At 53.1% G+C, this 18,124-nt stretch overlaps 4 protein-coding genes across 4 annotated transcripts; 1 reads left to right on the forward strand and 3 right to left on the reverse strand.

The window, feature by feature from the left end:
- Positions 1-1,657: 1,657 nt before the first annotated feature.
- On the reverse strand, positions 1,658-11,097 carry CABS01_16394 (uncharacterized protein; the record flags this gene model as incomplete). Its single annotated transcript, XM_060549725.1, has 3 exons — positions 1,658-2,898; positions 2,950-10,746; positions 10,803-11,097. 3 exons carry the CDS (start codon positions 11,095-11,097, stop codon positions 1,658-1,660), a joined length of 9,333 nt encoding a protein of 3,110 aa, XP_060389426.1.
- A 1,674-nt stretch (positions 11,098-12,771) lies between these two features.
- Positions 12,772-12,975, reverse strand: CABS01_16395 (uncharacterized protein; the record flags this gene model as incomplete). The annotated part of the gene is made up of 1 exon (XM_060549726.1): positions 12,772-12,975. One exon carries the CDS (start codon positions 12,973-12,975, stop codon positions 12,772-12,774), a length of 204 nt encoding a protein of 67 aa, XP_060389427.1.
- A 1,487-nt stretch (positions 12,976-14,462) lies between these two features.
- On the forward strand, positions 14,463-15,260 carry CABS01_16396 (uncharacterized protein; the record flags this gene model as incomplete). Its single annotated transcript, XM_060549727.1, has 1 exon — positions 14,463-15,260. One exon carries the CDS (start codon positions 14,463-14,465, stop codon positions 15,258-15,260), a length of 798 nt encoding a protein of 265 aa, XP_060389428.1.
- Positions 15,261-16,838: 1,578 nt separating this feature from the next.
- Positions 16,839-17,513, reverse strand: CABS01_16397 (uncharacterized protein; the record flags this gene model as incomplete). Its single annotated transcript, XM_060549728.1, has 1 exon — positions 16,839-17,513. The coding sequence occupies one exon, from the start codon at positions 17,511-17,513 to the stop codon at positions 16,839-16,841; it is 675 nt and encodes a 224-aa protein (XP_060389429.1).
- Positions 17,514-18,124: the final 611 nt, after the last annotated feature.

The raw sequence follows: 18,124 nt of genomic DNA on the forward strand, positions 1-18,124 counted from the left end.
GACCGGCCGAAAGATTGGAGATACTTCACGGCAATTTCATTCCATGTGCTGACCACGTAGCGTGGGGCACAGAGGAGCGTGGGTCGAAAGAGTTACCTGCATGCGCCGTGCCCTGAGCGACGCGCCGAACAGCTGGGTACGTGGTACACCACTTAAGGTGGTGGGTGGACGGCCATCGCGGGCGCGTGGGGCACCCTTCAACTCGCTGAACATCGGCACGGACTGCCCGCGCTAGCGCGAACCAGCCGTCCGACCCCGCAATGTCGCCGGGGGCAGCTTGGGTGGCCCTCGAGACCTCCGCGCGAGGGCGAGGGACGAAGCGGCACGCACGACCTTCCGGCTACCGCACCGTGGCTCCTCGATCTGTTGACCATACCACGGAACGTCGGCGGAAGGCCATGGTACAATGCTAGAAATGACGCATCCTCCTTGTCGGCAGCTCGCTCTTGTCGTCGACTTGCGCATTTCGGACGTCGCCATTGCACACTCAAACTGACTTACATAATTAGTTTTTTTTTTTTTTAAAAAAAAAAAAAAGCGAACAAAAAGTAGACCACATGCCTAAAAGCCCAGAAACGACCAGAAGGGGCCGCTGATACCGAGACAGCGTCCTCCCAGAGCCCAACGATCACCAGCGCGGTCATCCACGAAGTCGAATTGGGGGCATTTCCAACCATTTGATGTGGGTGGAGGCGGGAAACGTTCGCCCACACCGTCGCAGCAGGGCCACAAACGATAGGTAGGACGATTCGCTGCCTTCCAGCGGGGCGGCTCCTGCCGCCGCCCCAATAACTCCACAAGGTACAGCGGTTTCGAGAGGTTCTGAGTCGTGGAGATGCCCCGCGTAACTTACACGCCCTGGCCATATCGCGGCGCTACGATTTCTGTGCAAAACGGTATGACATCAGATCCCAATGCGATTACTACTCCATCTCTAGAGAAGCCCAGAATTCTGCTTTAAGGTGCAAGCCTTTGTTGGTGGAGCACGCCACCATGCAGGCATCTTGATCCCTGCATGGGCCTTCGCCGTCCAAACGTGCCGCACTTTGTGAACGGCTACACAGTATTGGCGAACTCAACGCGCAGAAATTTACAGTACCGTCTGCTCAAGGCAGCGTATGGACAGAGCTAGGCCTATAACTGATGGCCTGGGCGACCCGGCGAAGGGCCTCTTGCCGCGAATCAAGAAGCTCGTCGTCAAGTACGTCAGCTCTTCATGCTATCACCTCAACATCCTGTCTCAGCAGTGAGCCCATCAGCATCGCACTCTGCTTGCTTCAAGCTTTATAAGTTTAACCGTTGAACGACCCATATCTACCACTGTAAACTGTAGTCACACTGGTGCCCTTCCACCTGCTCGCGAAATCTCAACTCAGGCCGACTCCGTCGGCCACGCAGACCCAGAGAGCAGTCCTACAAAACACCCCATACGAGATCCAACAAGCATATCGTTCTGCTTCACGATCGTTTCGAGAAGGTGCCTCAGACGCTGAGGGTGCTGAGGTATCTCGGTCAAGTTTATTCGACTGACCGTATCGTGCCTTTTGCCGATGTGAATGGGCACGGTTTGAACGTGAGGCTGCAACGAACATGAAGAAGACCGAAAACAGCTTTCGCCCCAGGATCGCTGATTAAAGAAGTAAAAACCAGATGTGGTTCAGCTAAAATCTGAAGGTCCGAGGACTCGATGGTCCAGGATCCGTCCCATGTGTGTCTTGTCGATTGATTCGCAGTTTCGTCTTATCTGCGTCATGAGAACCTTTATGAACTGCATCAATGCTTCGGTGCTCAAATCAGGAGCATGAGAAATGGTTCGATCACTCGAAGTGGGTCCAGGAGATAGCCGGAGGAATTTTTGAATGCTGCGGTATTCCTCCATGGATTTCAAGTAGAGCTGACCAGAGAACAGGTTCAATTCTGTGCGCAGGGACAGCGCCGGTGTCGGAGAGAAGTTACCACGATGCGGAATTGTGTACAGACTGAGATCATCCAGTGGCCTATATCCCGTGTTGGGTCGCGGAGAGTATAGGTGCAAAGAGATGAAGCTCGATCTCTTGATGTCGGGGAAAAGTTCTTGAGCTTCGAATGGGCTGATGATGATCGCGGTGTCGATGACGCCATTCAAGGAATATCGGGTCAGGATCCATTGGACAGATCTCTGGAATAGGTCTGACTTGTAGCCACCGCGTGAAGATTTGACGGTGTGGACAAAATCCGATGACGCCAGAAGACTCGTAGACAATCTCCCAGCGTCAAAATGTCGCGCAGCGGTGGTATTTGACAGCGCCTGGAAGGCCGAGGTGAAGGATTTTGAGTCTTTCGGGAGAACGCCGTGAGTAACAAATCGCCGCATATCTGGATGAAGAAAGTGCTCTGCGGGCTCCTCTGGTGGTGGCCTTTGAATCTCACTTTCCTGCTCGATCTCAGGTGAAAGCTCGCGCTCCTGCTCTTCCCGGAAAGTGGCCGAATCCTCTTCGAGACCGTCAAACTCAAGGAGTCGCTCGACAATGGCATCGGGGCCTTCGATGGACGACAGGCTGGGAGATTCTCCGGTTCTGGGCTTCGTGGGCGGCTTGGGCCTGTATCTTTGCTCCAATGTCTGAGCCTCCTCCTCAAGAAACCTCTTTGCAAGATTGGTGTCCAGGTCGGTTGAGCCTCGAATCCGAGCTTCTTCCCATAAGATCTGGTGGTCACGATGTCTTCGTCCCTGGTTCGCCCAGAGCCAGATACCACGACGAACTTCAGCGTAGGTTTCGGAGATCGCCCATTCGAGAATGTCCGACACTGTAATTGTACGTCCACAATTCCCTTGGCGAGAGATGATCTTCTGCTGGATCTCATCTGGAATGCAAAAGGTGACAGACTGCCCCTTACCCAGCTTACGCATTCTCATGCACGCTACGTGGAATCGTCAGCAGTGCCATGAAGCATTAGTTCCGGACGACTCACCCTGAACCAATCTATCCTTTGTCAGACTCGCACCGAGAGTCACCGCGGCTCGATAATCTGCTGGTAGCTTCAGGTCCGTTCCCCTAGTGTGGGCTTCGTCGAGGAACACGAGACAGACGTCAACCTGGCCAGCGAATGGTGATGTCTGGAAACTCTCCACCCTTCCGCGTCTGTCCACCACACAGAGCCTATCGTTGTCGTCGCAAAAGATTGCCGCTTGTGTGTGCTCTGAAACCTCCGTTATCTCAAGCCACCTCTTGGCGACCCCCAAATTGTCGAGCTCGAGGATCTGAGCACCTACGTCCAATATGACCCTTGTAGGTGGTTGCAGATGCGTCACCATCTCTAGGAGAACCTCTGCATCGGTCCGACCAGCCGTCTTCTGCTTTGGCATCAGTGTCACCAGGGTGTCATCTTGCAGAAGGTATTCGAGAACTTGGGCGTTGGTATGTTGTTGTTCTTTGTCATCCAGTTGCGAGATGGTAAGCGGGAGAAAAGCCCTTGCATCGTTGGTTCCGCTGAACCCTGTCGTCGGCTGAGACTTCTCGCCGATGTCCCAACCTGATGCTGAGAGTTTGTGCGGAAATTCCTTCAGTTCCTTTGGGAAAACAACGTGAGCCAGGAAATAGTCAATGGCACCTTTCGCGTATCGAAAGCACGGGAACACTTGCTCGGTACATTGTTCACGATCATCCAGGTTAATTCCCGACAGTTGGCTGAAAGCATGGGGAAGATGATCACTGTCCGCTACCCAGACCTGATACTCCATGTCGGCTTGGTCGGACCTTAGGAGGTGACTGAACGTAGTTAGAAGATCTTCGTCCGTCATCCCGCCATAGTAGTAGCTCAACGACGTGAGCATGATGATGATCTCTGGATGGCTGAATTCGGACCGAGCGCTGGGACTATCTTTGGCGCGGTAGGGCACAGCCAGTTGAGTTATTGGGTTCCTGGTGGGGTCCAGACCATAGTCAACTTTCCATCGCTTCTGGCAGAACACGAACGCCAGAATCTGTGTAGCTAGTAGGCCGCGGAACAGGAGAAGTGTATTCTTGGTCAAGGGAGACCAGAGGCTGGACTTCTCGACCGCTTCGATCTCCGCTTGCGACAGGCTGGATTTGGTAATATATTTCCAGACGGCGCTCTGGACCTTTCTCGGTTGCGTTGCCATAGGAAGCCCAGGAGAGCCCTCCTGGCTTAGCTGCCGGGAAACGAGGTCGGCCAACTTATCCTTTGCGTCATCTCTCAGGATTCGCAGTCTGCGGAAGCATCCCGGCCGTCCTGGAGATAAATCGACTGAGTCAGGATAGCTCTTCTCCACCTCCGCAATAGCCCCACGAACGATGCCCAACACGTGATGTATACAGATCCATCGATCTGGACTGTGTTCGATCGATTGCTGAGTGCCCATAGTGTAGACAAGCTCGAACTTTACACTGAAGTTCTCGTCACTTTCATCGACAATGTCGCGTGCTGCGCGGTCCATGAAGTCTTTCAGCTGGAGAAGAGGACGGCTGATATCCATCTTGCCACTGATGGCAGTCTCAATGCCCCTCAGCTGGAACGACAGGATATGCTCAAGCTGAACAAGCAAGATGCCTCCTGATTTCATACAGTCGATGCAGATCGTCGCTAGCGCTTCAACCTCTGCAAGCCCGACCTTTATGGAGCGAGAAAAAGGGAGATGGAATATTGGACGATTGACCAGTCCTCCGAGCTGAGACTCGAGCATCTGCTGCATCTGCTTGGATTGCGGCTTGGCAACAATCGCCCGCACGATCCTCGAGCCATTTGCGAGGGCCGCTGCGACGATGGGAAGAATGACCGAGGACTTCCCTTCGCCCATGAGCAGCTGCATGGTCGTGTTTTTGCCTGAGGGAGGATCTCGCATGCTCTTGGCAACACTTTCTTGGACCTCGCGTACCATTAGGTCACTGTCAATCTCGAGAAGGAGCGTATCAGGATAATCCAGGGGTTTCCAATTGGCGTGTCCTGGGTTACGCAGTTCGTTCCCAAGGGCGGGAGGATCATCCATGGAAGCAACCATTCTCTCTGCTCGTTGAAGTTGTGTCATAGCTACGCCATAGTCCACAATGCGCTCTCTCCACTTGGTCGGGGTATTTTTGACGTGGTCTTTGTTGAGTCTCTGTAGGATCACCACCGGTGAAGTACGAGGTCTGCAGTAAAGATCGAAACCCTCGATCGCCGTCGACGGTTGTTCACCCTCGAGACCCAGAAGTGCTGTGACAATCGCGTTGTATTGACGATCAACTTCCTCCTTCCACTGTTGAAGATAAGCCACTAGAACCTCCTTCTTCAGAGGTGCTGAACCAGGAGCATTGCTGCTGGTAATGCCCTTTCGTTGCAGTGCTCGGAAGCTTGCATCGAGCTCGTCAACGTAAAGCTGTTCATAGGTGCCCTGGGCTCTCGCCCGTAACACACTTAGCAACTCTGGCATTCGATAATCATATTTCCGCAATTCCGGCAAGGTCTCTTGACACAGAATGTGGAGGCCGCGAGCTGGAGGAGGTGGCTTGGCGCGCCGAAAAATATCATTACCGCTAATAAAGCGACGCGCAACCGAAAGACTCCAGATTGGGGTTGTCAACAAAGGACAGGGGAACTGTGACGAACGAACTGCGGAGGGCATGTTGGAGGCAATGGTATTGACATATCTCTCGAACAGCAAGTTATCGTGCCACATCCTGAAATGCGTCTTGATAGCCGGAAGAACATGGTTGACCCTTATGTAAGTTCGCCACAGGTTCTGATTCTGATGGGCCAACGGAATTTCGGGCACTTTGCATGGCCATTGGGACCGCAGGCAAGATACCAGAGTGTTCACTGCCATTTGACGCTTGGACTTGAATTGACTCGATCGCCGTTGGTCATAGGCGCTTGAGGATTCGTATGAATTCCTGGCCAGGTTGGCCTCTGGGCTACTGTTGTATGGAACAGCGCCCGACAGGATGACCTTCTGCAACATTGCGGAGTCGACTTTGGCGCCTTTGGAGAGTTGGAAATTATTGCCAGCGGGGGACGACACCTGCATTGCCTGCGGAGAGGTACGGAAGGACGCGAGAGTCTGAATAACTCCTATGTTCGCGCTTGTTGCGAAGGCTAGTGTCGCCAGCCAGATCATCAATTTAAACTTGCAAACTCCTGGTATGACATCTCGGTGAAGATCGATCCAGTTCTTGGCGATGAATCCTGTTGATTCCAGCAGCAGACCAGAATCGTAGGCAATCTCGGCGATGACAGATGTGCCACTCCGGTAGGAAACCTCCGAGGTCTGTTTCAAATAGTCCCAGAGATGGCTTCCAAAGCTCGGCGGAAGAGACTGAAATAGCGCAGGTTGGTTGAAGAAGACCATGCGCGCTACAGAGTGAGATTTTGAGCTCGAGGAAGTGACAGATCGATCTCGGGGTTCGTAGTCTTTGTCTTTCGTTATGCAATGCAGTTCCGCCCCAAAGTCAGAGATCCGAAATGTGGACGATCGAATATTGTCCCTATCAAGAAGATGTGCGTCGGCGTGGTCCAAGGCTGGAGGTTTGACATATCGTTCCGGGTATAAGAACTCTGATCTGGATGCGTGATCGAAAATTGAGCGCACACGGCCAAGGAAGAGGCCGTGCTGTGACAGGAAACTCAGCCCCTGATCCCAGTGTACGGTCTGCATGACCCGCTCATGGGCGGGATAGTAGGACCTCCCGGGCGTCAACTTGGCAATAAAAGAGAGAAGCTGCACGTTCTCGTGGCTTAGACAATCAAACGATCTCGTGGAAGCCGAGCCGAGGATGTTTAAAGCTTCCTCAGTCCCAGTCCTTCTCGTGAGCGGATCCGGCAGACAGAATGAAGTCAGAGCATGGAGATAGGCGAGAAAAAGCTTGCTCTGCAGGCTTCCGTTGCTCACTAATCGGCCAAGCTGCTCGTCAACGTCATACGTGTGTACCTTGCGGTGGGAGTCCTTTGCGATGCGGACTTGAACATGTTCTGCCGTAGCAACGTGAGATACGTTTCCGTCCATGACCAACACCCGGCGGCGCGGGGTAAGGCAGGTGTCGAGAGACTGGCTGGCGCGCAAGACCAGCTTATCACGCATCCCTATCAAAGAACCGATTGACTGTAGAGAGTCGATCACCATTCCACGGTATTGCTTCGATACCATGGCTGATGTCCCTGGTACCAGCGTGAACTCCAGACCGGTACGGGGAAGATCAATGAAGATTGCATTCGAGTTGCGTTGTATGACATGAATCCAGTCCCTGTCCTCAAGTGGCTCGAGTATACTGGCTAAAAGCAGAGACGATTCTTTGTTAATGCCAATTAGGACGTCCTCGCCTCGGTGAAGGGACCAGTCACGGCCGTTTTGAGTGCGCCTCAGCTTCCAGTTCGACGTCGCATGGCGCCATGGAGTGCGGCTGTCGCAGAACTCGACACAATCCTCATTATGATTGTACCAGTGAACGTGTTTCTCTAAGAACGAACGTGGGAAACTCCATCGAAGGTGACGAGATGGAACTAGATCATATTTCGTTTGATTTTGACTCGAGTGCACCAGAAGATCCAGCGTCGATGCAGCAGACGTCCGTGAGCCCCCAAGAGACACGTGAACCTTGTGCCCAGCGTAGAATGCTGTACAGGAGTACTGCATTCCGGGAATGGAACTAGGCATGATATCAAGGGACAGTCGGCCAAAAAGTGTATGATACGCCGGATGCTTTAGGTACTCCGCCGGAAGATGGTCCAAAGGCACCCCGTCGACAAGGAACTCGCCAGTGACCAGGCTGAAATGAACAGATTGAGCGTTCGGAGAAACGGTGGTGCTCGCGAGCCAGTGGTCATGGTCGTCTGAGAGTATAGTCCAAACACCACTTGAGCGATATGCTGGCCATGAAGCGAGAATTGCATGGTCGAGAGCAGCGCCAACGTTGTCCGCCGTCGCCAGGTACTGATAGCAATGATGTAAGGTTCGTTGCCAACGAGCGTGAAGACCTCCTATCGTGGCATCAAGGGAACTGAGTAGCGACTCCGAATACTCTTGTATGTAGATAGCACATTGAAGGTACAAGCAGGCTTCTTCCATTTGCGACAGAGCGCTTTGCTGGCGGTTGGCGTCCGTGTTGAAGCTGTCGGAGGAAATTAAAAACGCTTCCAAAGCCCTGCGTTGGAGAGAGATCTTCTCGTCGTCATCAAGGCACTTTTGAGCTTTCTCCCTTAGAGCCAAAGCCCACTGAAAGGTGATCTTCCTGGCTTTGCGCAAGTAGTCAAGACACTGAGTTTCAATTGCGACAGATCGAGTGAGTGTGAGCAGCCGGCAAGCTAGTGAAATCAGGGTGGCGAGTGCTGCCGATGATTGCCAATTCTGTTCGAAGCGTTGTGTTGCGTCGGTGATGCCTTCGAGAAGCTTGCTGGCAAATTGCTCATCCTCGCAGATATCGTGCGCGGCCCTCGCAACATGTCCACTACCCGGACCGGCTTGGTAAATGCACTGCCAAATCGTCAACGTGACTTCCCACTTCTTGAAATCTACCATCGGCGAGAACAGCTGAACAAGGATGTTTTGGTACTGAATATTGACACCTAATGGAATAGACGCCACAGCTTTGTACTCCTCTACGGTCATCTCTTTTGGACAGGCACTCTGGGTGGCGATGACCAAGTTCGGCGGAGGGCCGCACGGTTCAGCCGCGGGTCGGAAGATAAATTTTTGCAGAAACGCTGAACAGTGTGGCAATCTGTATGTACAGCTGTGTGGAATTTTGTCCGTCACCGAGAGGTCTTGGATGAAGCAAGATCTCCTCTCGTCGTGGTACATGAATTGTAGCCCATTGTTGAGAAGCACGTTTGCTTCAGTGGCCGAAGTCACAACGACTGGGTTTCGGTGGACGACAACATTGGGCTTCGTTTCCGATAGGAGCTGGACATTTTGCGACACAACTCTCGCTTGATGGTATGGCCGGAGTGCATCGTATTTGCGCAGTGAGTGCTGAGACTGCGGCCGTCGGAGGTTGGCATGTTGTACCTTGAGAACGTCGAGAAGGACATAAAAACTAGCTTCTCGCCAGTAGCCAAATGTTTGCGGGAGTTCAAGTTCGAAGACAACCGACTTCTTTTGGAGATCCTGCCTTGGAAGCGGCCATTCGTGAACATAGATTCGAAGACTTTGGGCCTCTTTCTGGTATCCGCATCTAGTGCAGCATTCGCTATGCTCCTGGTAATAGATGCCACTGTAATGGTCCAAATTGTCGACATAGGTACATTCGCTTTCGCCGTACTTCTTCATGAGAGCTTTGTATCTGTCCTGCACGCGCTTTAGTTCGCAGCGTTTGGCTTCTCGTTTCTCGGTTGCGTCGGCTTCAATAAGAAGCAAGAGGTTTTGATGCCGAGTGGACTGTTGAAAGTATCGCAGGGAGAAACTGTCGGATGCACCAAAAGATTTGTAAATGTGGAAAGCTGACAACCGGGAATTGGACCTGCTGGAGCGATCGACTAGATACCGCTCGATTTCGAATATTCTTTTCATCTGTCTTCTCGACGGCAGCAAGAAGTTCTGGAACAAGCCTCGAGGAATTCCAGGGTCGTAATCAGCCAGCAGAGGATGTGCGGTTACTGCTGCTTTGTCGCACGCCACCCAAAGTTCCAGTATGGTAAGCAACATGATGGACGTCGTCTCCGGGTTTCCACAGTACATGCTGCTTGCTGCGTTGTGATAACTCTCGATAAGATGCCGTAGCTGGAGGCAGGTGTTGAGATAGTCTTCGGCTAGCTGTGAAGACATCCAATGCTCGAGGTGCATTTCTACCCAAGTCTCAAAAGCCACGAGGGTCAGTGGCAGATGATCCGAATCAGACGGATCAATGGACCTCGGTAACGATTGACTGTCATACTTGGTCAGTCTCCATGACGGAATGAAAACACGGCTATCATCCACGACCTGACGACTTCTGATGGAATCAAGAAAGCCATCGAGACCGGGAAGAGCGATGACGATGTCCTGCGAAAAGTCGATAGTCTTGAGGCTAGAAAAATGATTCGTCAAATCGATTAACGTCTTGTTCCGAATTACCGCCCACCGCTCCCGGAGAAAGCTATTTGCGTAATGCATCTGATTGTGGACATAGTCAAGGGCACTGTTGTGAGTCTCCAGTCCAATCTTGAGAAGTCTCCTGGAGCACTTGGCCGTCATTGAGTACAGTATATCTGAGTCCAGGCCATCATCCAGGGCTTTCTGAAGAACATCGGCCATGAGGAAAACCATGAACAGCTTGTAGGTTTTGACGCCGTACTGGGGGGACCCAGCCAAACGGATGAACGACAACTGGAGGGCTACACGGATGAGCATCCACATTGGCGACCTGCGCCAGGGAAGACAAGCCTGCCGCCACAAGACTTCTTCTCGAGTGTTCTTGCAGATTCTGTCGGACGCTGTAGGCTGACCGACAGCTAGGAGAAATGCGTGCAGTAGCTCTGTGACCATTTTTGGATGAGTTGTATCGCGATTCTCGTCCTGGAGTTGCCCGGCCTTCTTGGCCTTGGGCTTGGTCTCGGCGGAGGGCTGTGTAGTCATTTTACTCAATGTGGCTGCCAGGGTGGTGATGAACCCGTCCTCCCGAGCATTCTCGAGACTGATAGAGACAGCAGTCCCGGGGAAAGTACGGCGCAAACGTCCGGCGGTCGTGGTGACATCTTTATTGCAGGCCGACAGTTCAAAGGCTTCCACCCTGAGTGTTGAATCAACTCGGCTGATCAGGACGCCCGCGTTCTGCTCTCTGATGTGAACACCGACTGAGCCAGCTGTGATGAAGTTATTACTGAATGCCTTCCCAGCATAAGCAGGGAAGAATCCTTACGCGCATCCAACACGTGGCGCAGAACCTCAGCAAGTTTTGCTTCATCAACGGCTGTTCTCCCACCCAAAGGCTTATGAGCGGTGAGCATCTTATGCACCATGCCCGTGACCAAGGCGACGGGTTCCTGCTGAGATTCTGTGACGTGGCTCTTAAATTTGCCCAGAGCGTTATAAACGCACCGCAAAAGGGCGATATCGTTGTCATGAGCGGAGTCATCAGACTGTGGGAGTTGAGAGGGAAGAAAAATGTGACGAGCGAGGTAAAGAGAAGTATCCTGGGCTTTGCGGGCGGCCATCTTGAGAGGTATAGGCTGGTCGAAACTTGCTGTGTGGCAAACAATGATACAGGTCTGAGGATGAGTGACTGACGAGAACATTAGCCAATAGAACATTCGCTGGAAGAGGTTTCAGCGCACCAGTGACTGAGTGTACCTTTAGCAATAAAGACGATATCGTGGAATCTCTTTTTTCTTTTCTTTTTTCTTCTTAGAGAACTTGACTTGAGAGTATTTCTTCAACTTTTCCAAATGGATGTTTACGGTGCTGGTTTAAGGTTGGCAGAAAAACAGGCGACCAAAGTCGTTGATGTGTGTGGAGAGACCGTTTCAGTATATATGAGCTGAACACGTGTTGAGAAGCGTCAACGGAAGCAACCACAGGTAATGGTTTTCCGCGAAACCGTAGGGTGCTGCGGGAGGCCTTCATGCGGGTGCAATCCAAGAAAATGTTGGGAGTACCTACCTCATCAAAGCCAGTGAAAAGTATATCTAGCGAGGCTTCAACCCAACGGAGTTTAAGCCTCTACAATCAGGCAACATTAGTGTTTACCATTGCCTTATCTTGCGCGCTCTGCTCCGGCACGTATGATCTTGAGGCATCACTACTTGGGTCGATCCCGTTTGAAGCTCACTAACTGGGTTCTCAGTCAGCTCCAAATCACATGTGTATGGAAGTTCTCGTTCTGAAATGACACGCACAGTACAGGCTGAATCACCGGGTCTTTGATGTCTCTCTATGCGATGCCTTCCGTACCTGGCTCTTCGTAGTGCTTAGAGCCGAGGCTTTTCAAATGTCAAACTATGAGTGGGCTGAGGAAACCGAACTCTCGTTAAATAGTTGGAAAAAGACCAGACTTGGTGCATGATTTCGAAATCAGTGGTGCGCCGAAATCATCGACGTTACGTGATCTCAGCCGGGAAGGGGGACCGAGGAACATCTCACTTACGGTAACGAGCCCATCTCTGCGTCTCGCTGCCCAATCCTCGTGCCCTGCCTTTCTCTGTGCATAATGTCCAACTTCATATGTAAAACGTTGTTGCACAGCATGCGCGTAAATGGTGCGTGGCTGTTCCGGGCGATCTCCTTGACCGACCGGGGTTCGGCGCCGCATCGGTGGGCCGTTCGGATGCCATCCACGTGTCTCGAGTCTACGGCAGCGGCCTCGGACCGCCACTAGCTGTGCCGTCCACGGTCTTTCCTCTTCTCTGTTGGTGACAGAGGTCGCAAAGAACCGAGTCTGCAATTCCATATACCCCCAGCGTACCGTCGTGAATGTTCAATCGGGCGCTTGATTTGACCTCACCCGGTGGTCTATGAGAAATTGTGCTATCCAAGGCGCTATGCGATGGGCAGATCGCGGGGCGGGGAGGGGGACTCGCCCCCGTGGGCCTTCGCCACACCTTCCAGCAACGCGAGTTTTCATGCTTTTTGCATACTGGGTTCGTCAGCGGATGTTCGGAAGGCGGTGACAAAATTCGGGTATCGAGCAATGCTTACATGTCTTGTAAACAAGGAGACGCCGCTATCGATTCGCGGCGTGAGCGCTGGGTTTAAGTGGACGGTAACGAAGAGCTTTCGACGTGCGAAGATGAAGGTTTTCAACGGCGTACGCGAGAAGTCCAAGGAAAAAAAAAGAAAAAGCCGGATTGTGATGCAAAAACCTCCATGATAGGAGAGGCAAGCGTCGATGGTCAGGCGTCGGTTTTGCCGTGTCCACTCAGCCGCGGCGAGCAGGCGTTGCTGGATTGCAGAGAGTTGACCTGCGCTGCGCCGCCGCACCGCGTGACGCAAATTGCTGCGCGGTCTTGATCTGCAAGCGGCCTCTGCAGGGAACAGGCACCGCCACAGTTGGTGCGCAGCCACGAGCTCCAGGACAAGGCGCCTGTGCCTGCCATGGAAATTCACCTGGCCTTGGCTCTGTGGAGCGTATGAACCGCCAGGAAGTGCAATGTGGTAAGCCGCCGATTCCCCGAAAGTTCCCAGTACTTAACCGACGCATATATAGGCCCTCCAAGCATCAACCGCCTGTTTCTACTGTGGCGTACAAGGCGCCCAAGTCCTTTCAGCTTGCCGCCCCAATCCAAGCGACCGGAGAGGCAGGCATCTTGCAATCTATTTTGATTTCTGTCTTACTGCACAGAGGTGAAGCAATAGGTCGGCGGAGACTGCTGCCAGCTTCGCGCGACCTCTGGAACCTTAGTGGCGACGTCGACAATCGCTGTTTGTAAGACCACAGGAGTTATTCGACGACGGACTTGGTGTCGAGCAGGGAACGGGTTTGGTGCTAGCTAAGCACACCCAAGTGCTGGCCGTTAGGCGACAAAACGTTCCTCGCGGCATGACGTGTGGGTTTCCCTGCGACCAGATTGCTATCTACACCTACCCGACGGCTGATCTTAGCCACAACAAAAACTGTATCAGGGCTCTTCTCACCGCTCATGAAGATGTTGGAGGAGCAGTGCATGCTACCAATGATGAGCATTCTACCCCCTTTGTCGTCCTTGCTAATACTAGGTTCTTGGTCGCTGTGGAGGGAGTATCCAACCCAGCAAGGCTCACGACGACCAACGGACGTTTGCTAATGGGTCGGCGCAGAGGACCGATACCTGGGTCTGGGACAGTCGGCGGGGCTCTGCCGTGGGTCTGCTGCGCTTGCTTAAATACGTAAGCACATGCTGTTGAAAATCGAAACGTGGCGTGTAGTCGGTCCAAGTCTGATCATGTCTGGTTGTTTATGTCGCCTGCTCTGTAAGGAGCAACTATTCCTAACATAAGGATCTGGGCTTCAGACTACCGCGGTATCTCCTTCTTAGGTCAACGCTATTTTTCGACATATTTCCAGCAGTCGCAGGCCTAAGGTGTTGACTACTGGTAAGAGTCGCTGCCTCAAATCAAACTCAGTTCTCTCACGACGAGACCGTGCTCATCAAGTGAGATGGCAAGCAGAGCGAAGACATCGGACGCGCCGCCTCTGTTCAGCGTCTAGCGTCAAGCCCACGTGTTCCCGAGAACTGATGAGGATTTGCCGTCCGCTCGTGCGTCTGCTCAAAACTCGTGACGAGCATCGCAGGTAGACGTTTGTCACAAGGTCGAGACTCCACGTTCCGAGCAGAGTTTTTGGCGAACTGAAAGCGAACGACCGACACGACACTATACGCCATCCAAGGCAGCAACAGCGAAGCGCAATTGCGGCTTCATGATGAACGCACCGTTAAGGTTACTGCCCGCAACGAGCACGAATTCTGCGCTCACCACTTCACGCCCCCTTGTTGCAAACGGCGGGCCAAAGGAACCTGGCAGAGCACAGTCATGCCACGAACAGGTATCTGATGTTGGTGGGTCGGGCGGCAATGTCAATACAACAGGTTCCCGCGAGCTCAATATGGTGATGTGGTCGTCAGCGCCCAATGATCATAGTCCTGCCGACGCGGTCAACGTTCCTCTATGCAACGGCCAGACTCATCGCACGCGGTCAGATGCTCCGGGATTCCACAACAACCCTCTGAACGTACAAGACATCACTCCCGATTGCGCACGTTCGAACACACTCACCACCTTTGATGGGCTGACCTGCGAAGACCGCCGGATTGAGCTTTGCCGTACATTTCATGAAAGAAGATTCGATGCTATGATCTATAGCCAACCTGATGCCCTTCCACCACCCCACGGCATCTTGATTAACGCCAGCCCAAGCTCCGTAAGCGCCGCCAGAGCGTCGAAGAAAACCTGCAGGCCATTTTATCTAAGGCTCGACCCGCGGATCCACTGGCCCCACGATCACTCCGATGAATGGTTCGAGCAGAAAATGGAAGAGATCAAAGCTCGCGGCGGAAGGAAAGCCAACTTCGGCAAAGCAACCCGTCGAATGAAGGTGCGAAGAATTGCTGCTGAGCAGCGTGAGGCGGAGGAAGCGGCGGAGAGGGTGCCAGCAGAAGGACAGAATCGGGCCCAGCTGGCGCGCAGCAAGCCACCAGAACCATGGTCGCACCACAGACCGATGGACTTTGGCGACGTCCCACCACATGAGCTGCCCAGCTATGTGCAGAAGAACGCGAGCTGGATGAGGGCTACTGATTGGATGCGAAAATCGCGTGACATCTGTATGCAAGCCGCAAAGCTCGAGGCTGAACATAAACCTTGGAAACATTTGTTCAATAGGAACAGGAGGAAATGCTATTGAGTAGGGTGGAAAGTTACAGAACTACACGGTGCTAAGCCATCCTTCGAAGGCGGCTGCTTGTAGGGCTCGGCGGCTCGTAGCGATCTCGCTGGCTCGACAGCCTGCGAACCTATGTTCGGAAGCTGGTGCTAGTTCAAATACAGTACATGCTGCATCACTTCAGAAAGTGTTACTTCTTCCTTAAAGTTAGGCGTCATCCAATGTGTGCTTGCTGTCCCAAGCTGCCGGAGGCTGAGCGGATGCTGAAAGTGCCCTCATCAACTCTAGGAGCATTGCGCTGGCCCAGGTGTTTCGGGCAACGAGCCCTGCGGCGGCTGTTCGCCATGTACTGTACAACTCCCTGGGGGCAGCTGCTTGTTTGGTGTGGCAGGTGCCGTACAAAGCGCCGGCCCGCCGCGCTGCGGGACGGATTTCTTTTCCGGGCAAAGATGGTTCTGCGGAGCCGAGAAAATGGCGGCCACTGGCAGAGTAGGCGTGCCTCATCCAGCTTAGTAGCTACGCGTGTGTAGGCATGCCCCTCTTGCCAGGTTCTGAGCACATCCTTGCTCCATGTGACCCCCACGAGCAGCACTTCGCCAAGAGCTGCTGCTCAACGTTGCCTCTTCAGGACCTGAAGAGTGGTTCGCGCAGACAAGCTGATTTTGATTTCAGATATGCAGATCCAAAAGCGAAGATGCCTGCAGCGACGCGGCCGTGTCCGAGTTTGGCAACGCCTCTGTGCTGTTTACCATCATGGAGAGGATACAGTACCTTTGGGTGCAGCGTAAGCCGCCGCCGCGCGGGGCATTTCCAAGACCAAAGCACGTTCCGGCTTCGCGTAGAGCAATCACTTTCGTTTCGCAGCTTGGACCGAGCCGAATGTGCGGCTTTGTCCTACCCCTACGCAGCTGTAATCAGACTGCGAGGCAAATAGCGCGACGGAACGTGCTGGGCTAGCATCCTCAGACAGCCATACCTCGCCCATACACCGTTCCCACGGCCAGCTGACAAGCCCCTGCTCTGGCCTGGAAAGCTAGAAGCTGATCCTTAGCTGCCGTCTGCCATCAGCTCATCTGGTAGATTTGCTGCACGGGGAGAAGACACTGGTCCAAGGACGCTAGCAAAACCCATCGGCGGACGACAACCCTAGCCGCAAACTTGTCCTCGCAGCCAGCTTCGGCAACAGAAAAATACAGTACAATGCTGCACATACTGTGCCTGCTTCTGTGCCGGCAACATGCAGAACCACGTAGATATCGATCTTCAGGGATCGTCTTCACGGCTGGCTTCGAGCGCCTCTTCCCTGATTAATGTAGCTTCGTGTTGGGCCGCGGGCCTGCAGGCGGTGGCAGTCGTGGTATCAAATGCCCCTTGGCACATCCGGCGTCTGAACAGCGACAATACAGGCGACGTGAGCTGGGCGGCGCGTCAACCAAAATCAGATGGACTAGCAACGGGGGTTCGTGTCGACGCTAGTGACGGCCTCACAGGTACACCGTACGGCGGCATGGACGGCCCGGCAGGCCACCGGTGCTTTCTGGGATGCCTCGACATGTGATAGAATTTCACGCGTGAAGCGCGCGGTTGCGCGTCAAGATCCTACGCGTTACGGACTGCGAATCGGAGCTTCCCAGCGGTGGCAAGGCACGTCGCTAATGTAGGAATATCCTGCGAGTTGAGAAGAAGACTGACGACTCGTTCATGCCCATTTCTTCTTGCCATCGAGATGGCAGTTTCCCCGTCGCAGTCGACAAAATCTGGCTTCGCCCCTGCAGATATAAGTAGACTGACCACATTTTCGTAACCCTCCGCGGAAGGCCAGAAAAGTGGCGATTGCCCAGAAACTGACAGCGAGTTCACGTCGACTTCTGGTCGTGATACCAGCAGTCGAACCACTTCTTCTTGGCCGTAATCTGCAGCAACCCATAGCGGCGTTCGACCAAAGGTGTCTTTGGTGTCTGGGGGAGTATTGATGCTCAGAAGGTGCTCGATCCGATTCACGTCGCCATCTTCTGCAGAACGGTAGAAGACGCCTATTAACTCCCACATAGGATCAACTAGGTCTAGCGGGAGATGGTCTGAAAGCGCCCGAAGAGATTTCAAATTTCCACAGGCCGCAGCTGCCAAACATGTATCTCGCGTGATCACTGCGGTAGTCTCTCTGCTTCGAGTATCAAGCATCAACTTTAAAATGTTGAAATTCCCAGCTGCAGCTTTGACGACTTCCTCGGTGATCTGGATGTCGTCGTCGCGCTTGTCGAGAAGCAGTGCCATGATCTTATTACCATTTTCTCGTTGGCAGCTGCAGCCCTGAGAACTACTTCCGATATTGCAAAGCATACTTGGCTGTCAAATGTCCATTGAATCATGCCACCTTCTCCGTATCTAGCCATAACTTCTTCACAATCCTGGTCGTTCTTGTTTTTGGGTCCTTTGTGTTTAAGGTCTTCCCATTGGCCTGTCGTTACAGCACCGGTCAGATCATAAGCCGCGAGAACGAAAGCCGGTGTTGGGTAAGTTGATAGGCAACCAATTCTCCTTCGATGATCCTTTAGCCAAGCCGGACGACGCTCAATGAGGCCTTCCATTGCTTCGTGCCAAGACAGGGATCCACTTGAGTGGTTGTCCCAAAAAAATCGACGAATTCCGGTTTTCAATTTGATCCCTCTTTGGGCGGCAGCTGCTTGGGCATGGTCTGGCCAGAACCAAATGGAATACTCATCAAATGGTGTTCGCTGCGAATGCTCCTGGCTCATGCAACAAAGATGGGCGAGACATGCTTCTGCAACGAGCGCGCTTGCACATGGTGTCGTATAAGCTGCGAGCTCCTCTATAAACTCTCGAACTGACAGGTGGGAGAACCGAAATGCATCGATGGTTGAATC

The sequence above is a fragment of the Colletotrichum abscissum genome (genome assembly GCF_030869225.1).
Source record: "Colletotrichum abscissum strain IMI 504890 chromosome Unknown Scaffold_96.1, whole genome shotgun sequence".
Classification (NCBI taxonomy): domain Eukaryota; kingdom Fungi; phylum Ascomycota; class Sordariomycetes; order Glomerellales; family Glomerellaceae; genus Colletotrichum; species Colletotrichum abscissum.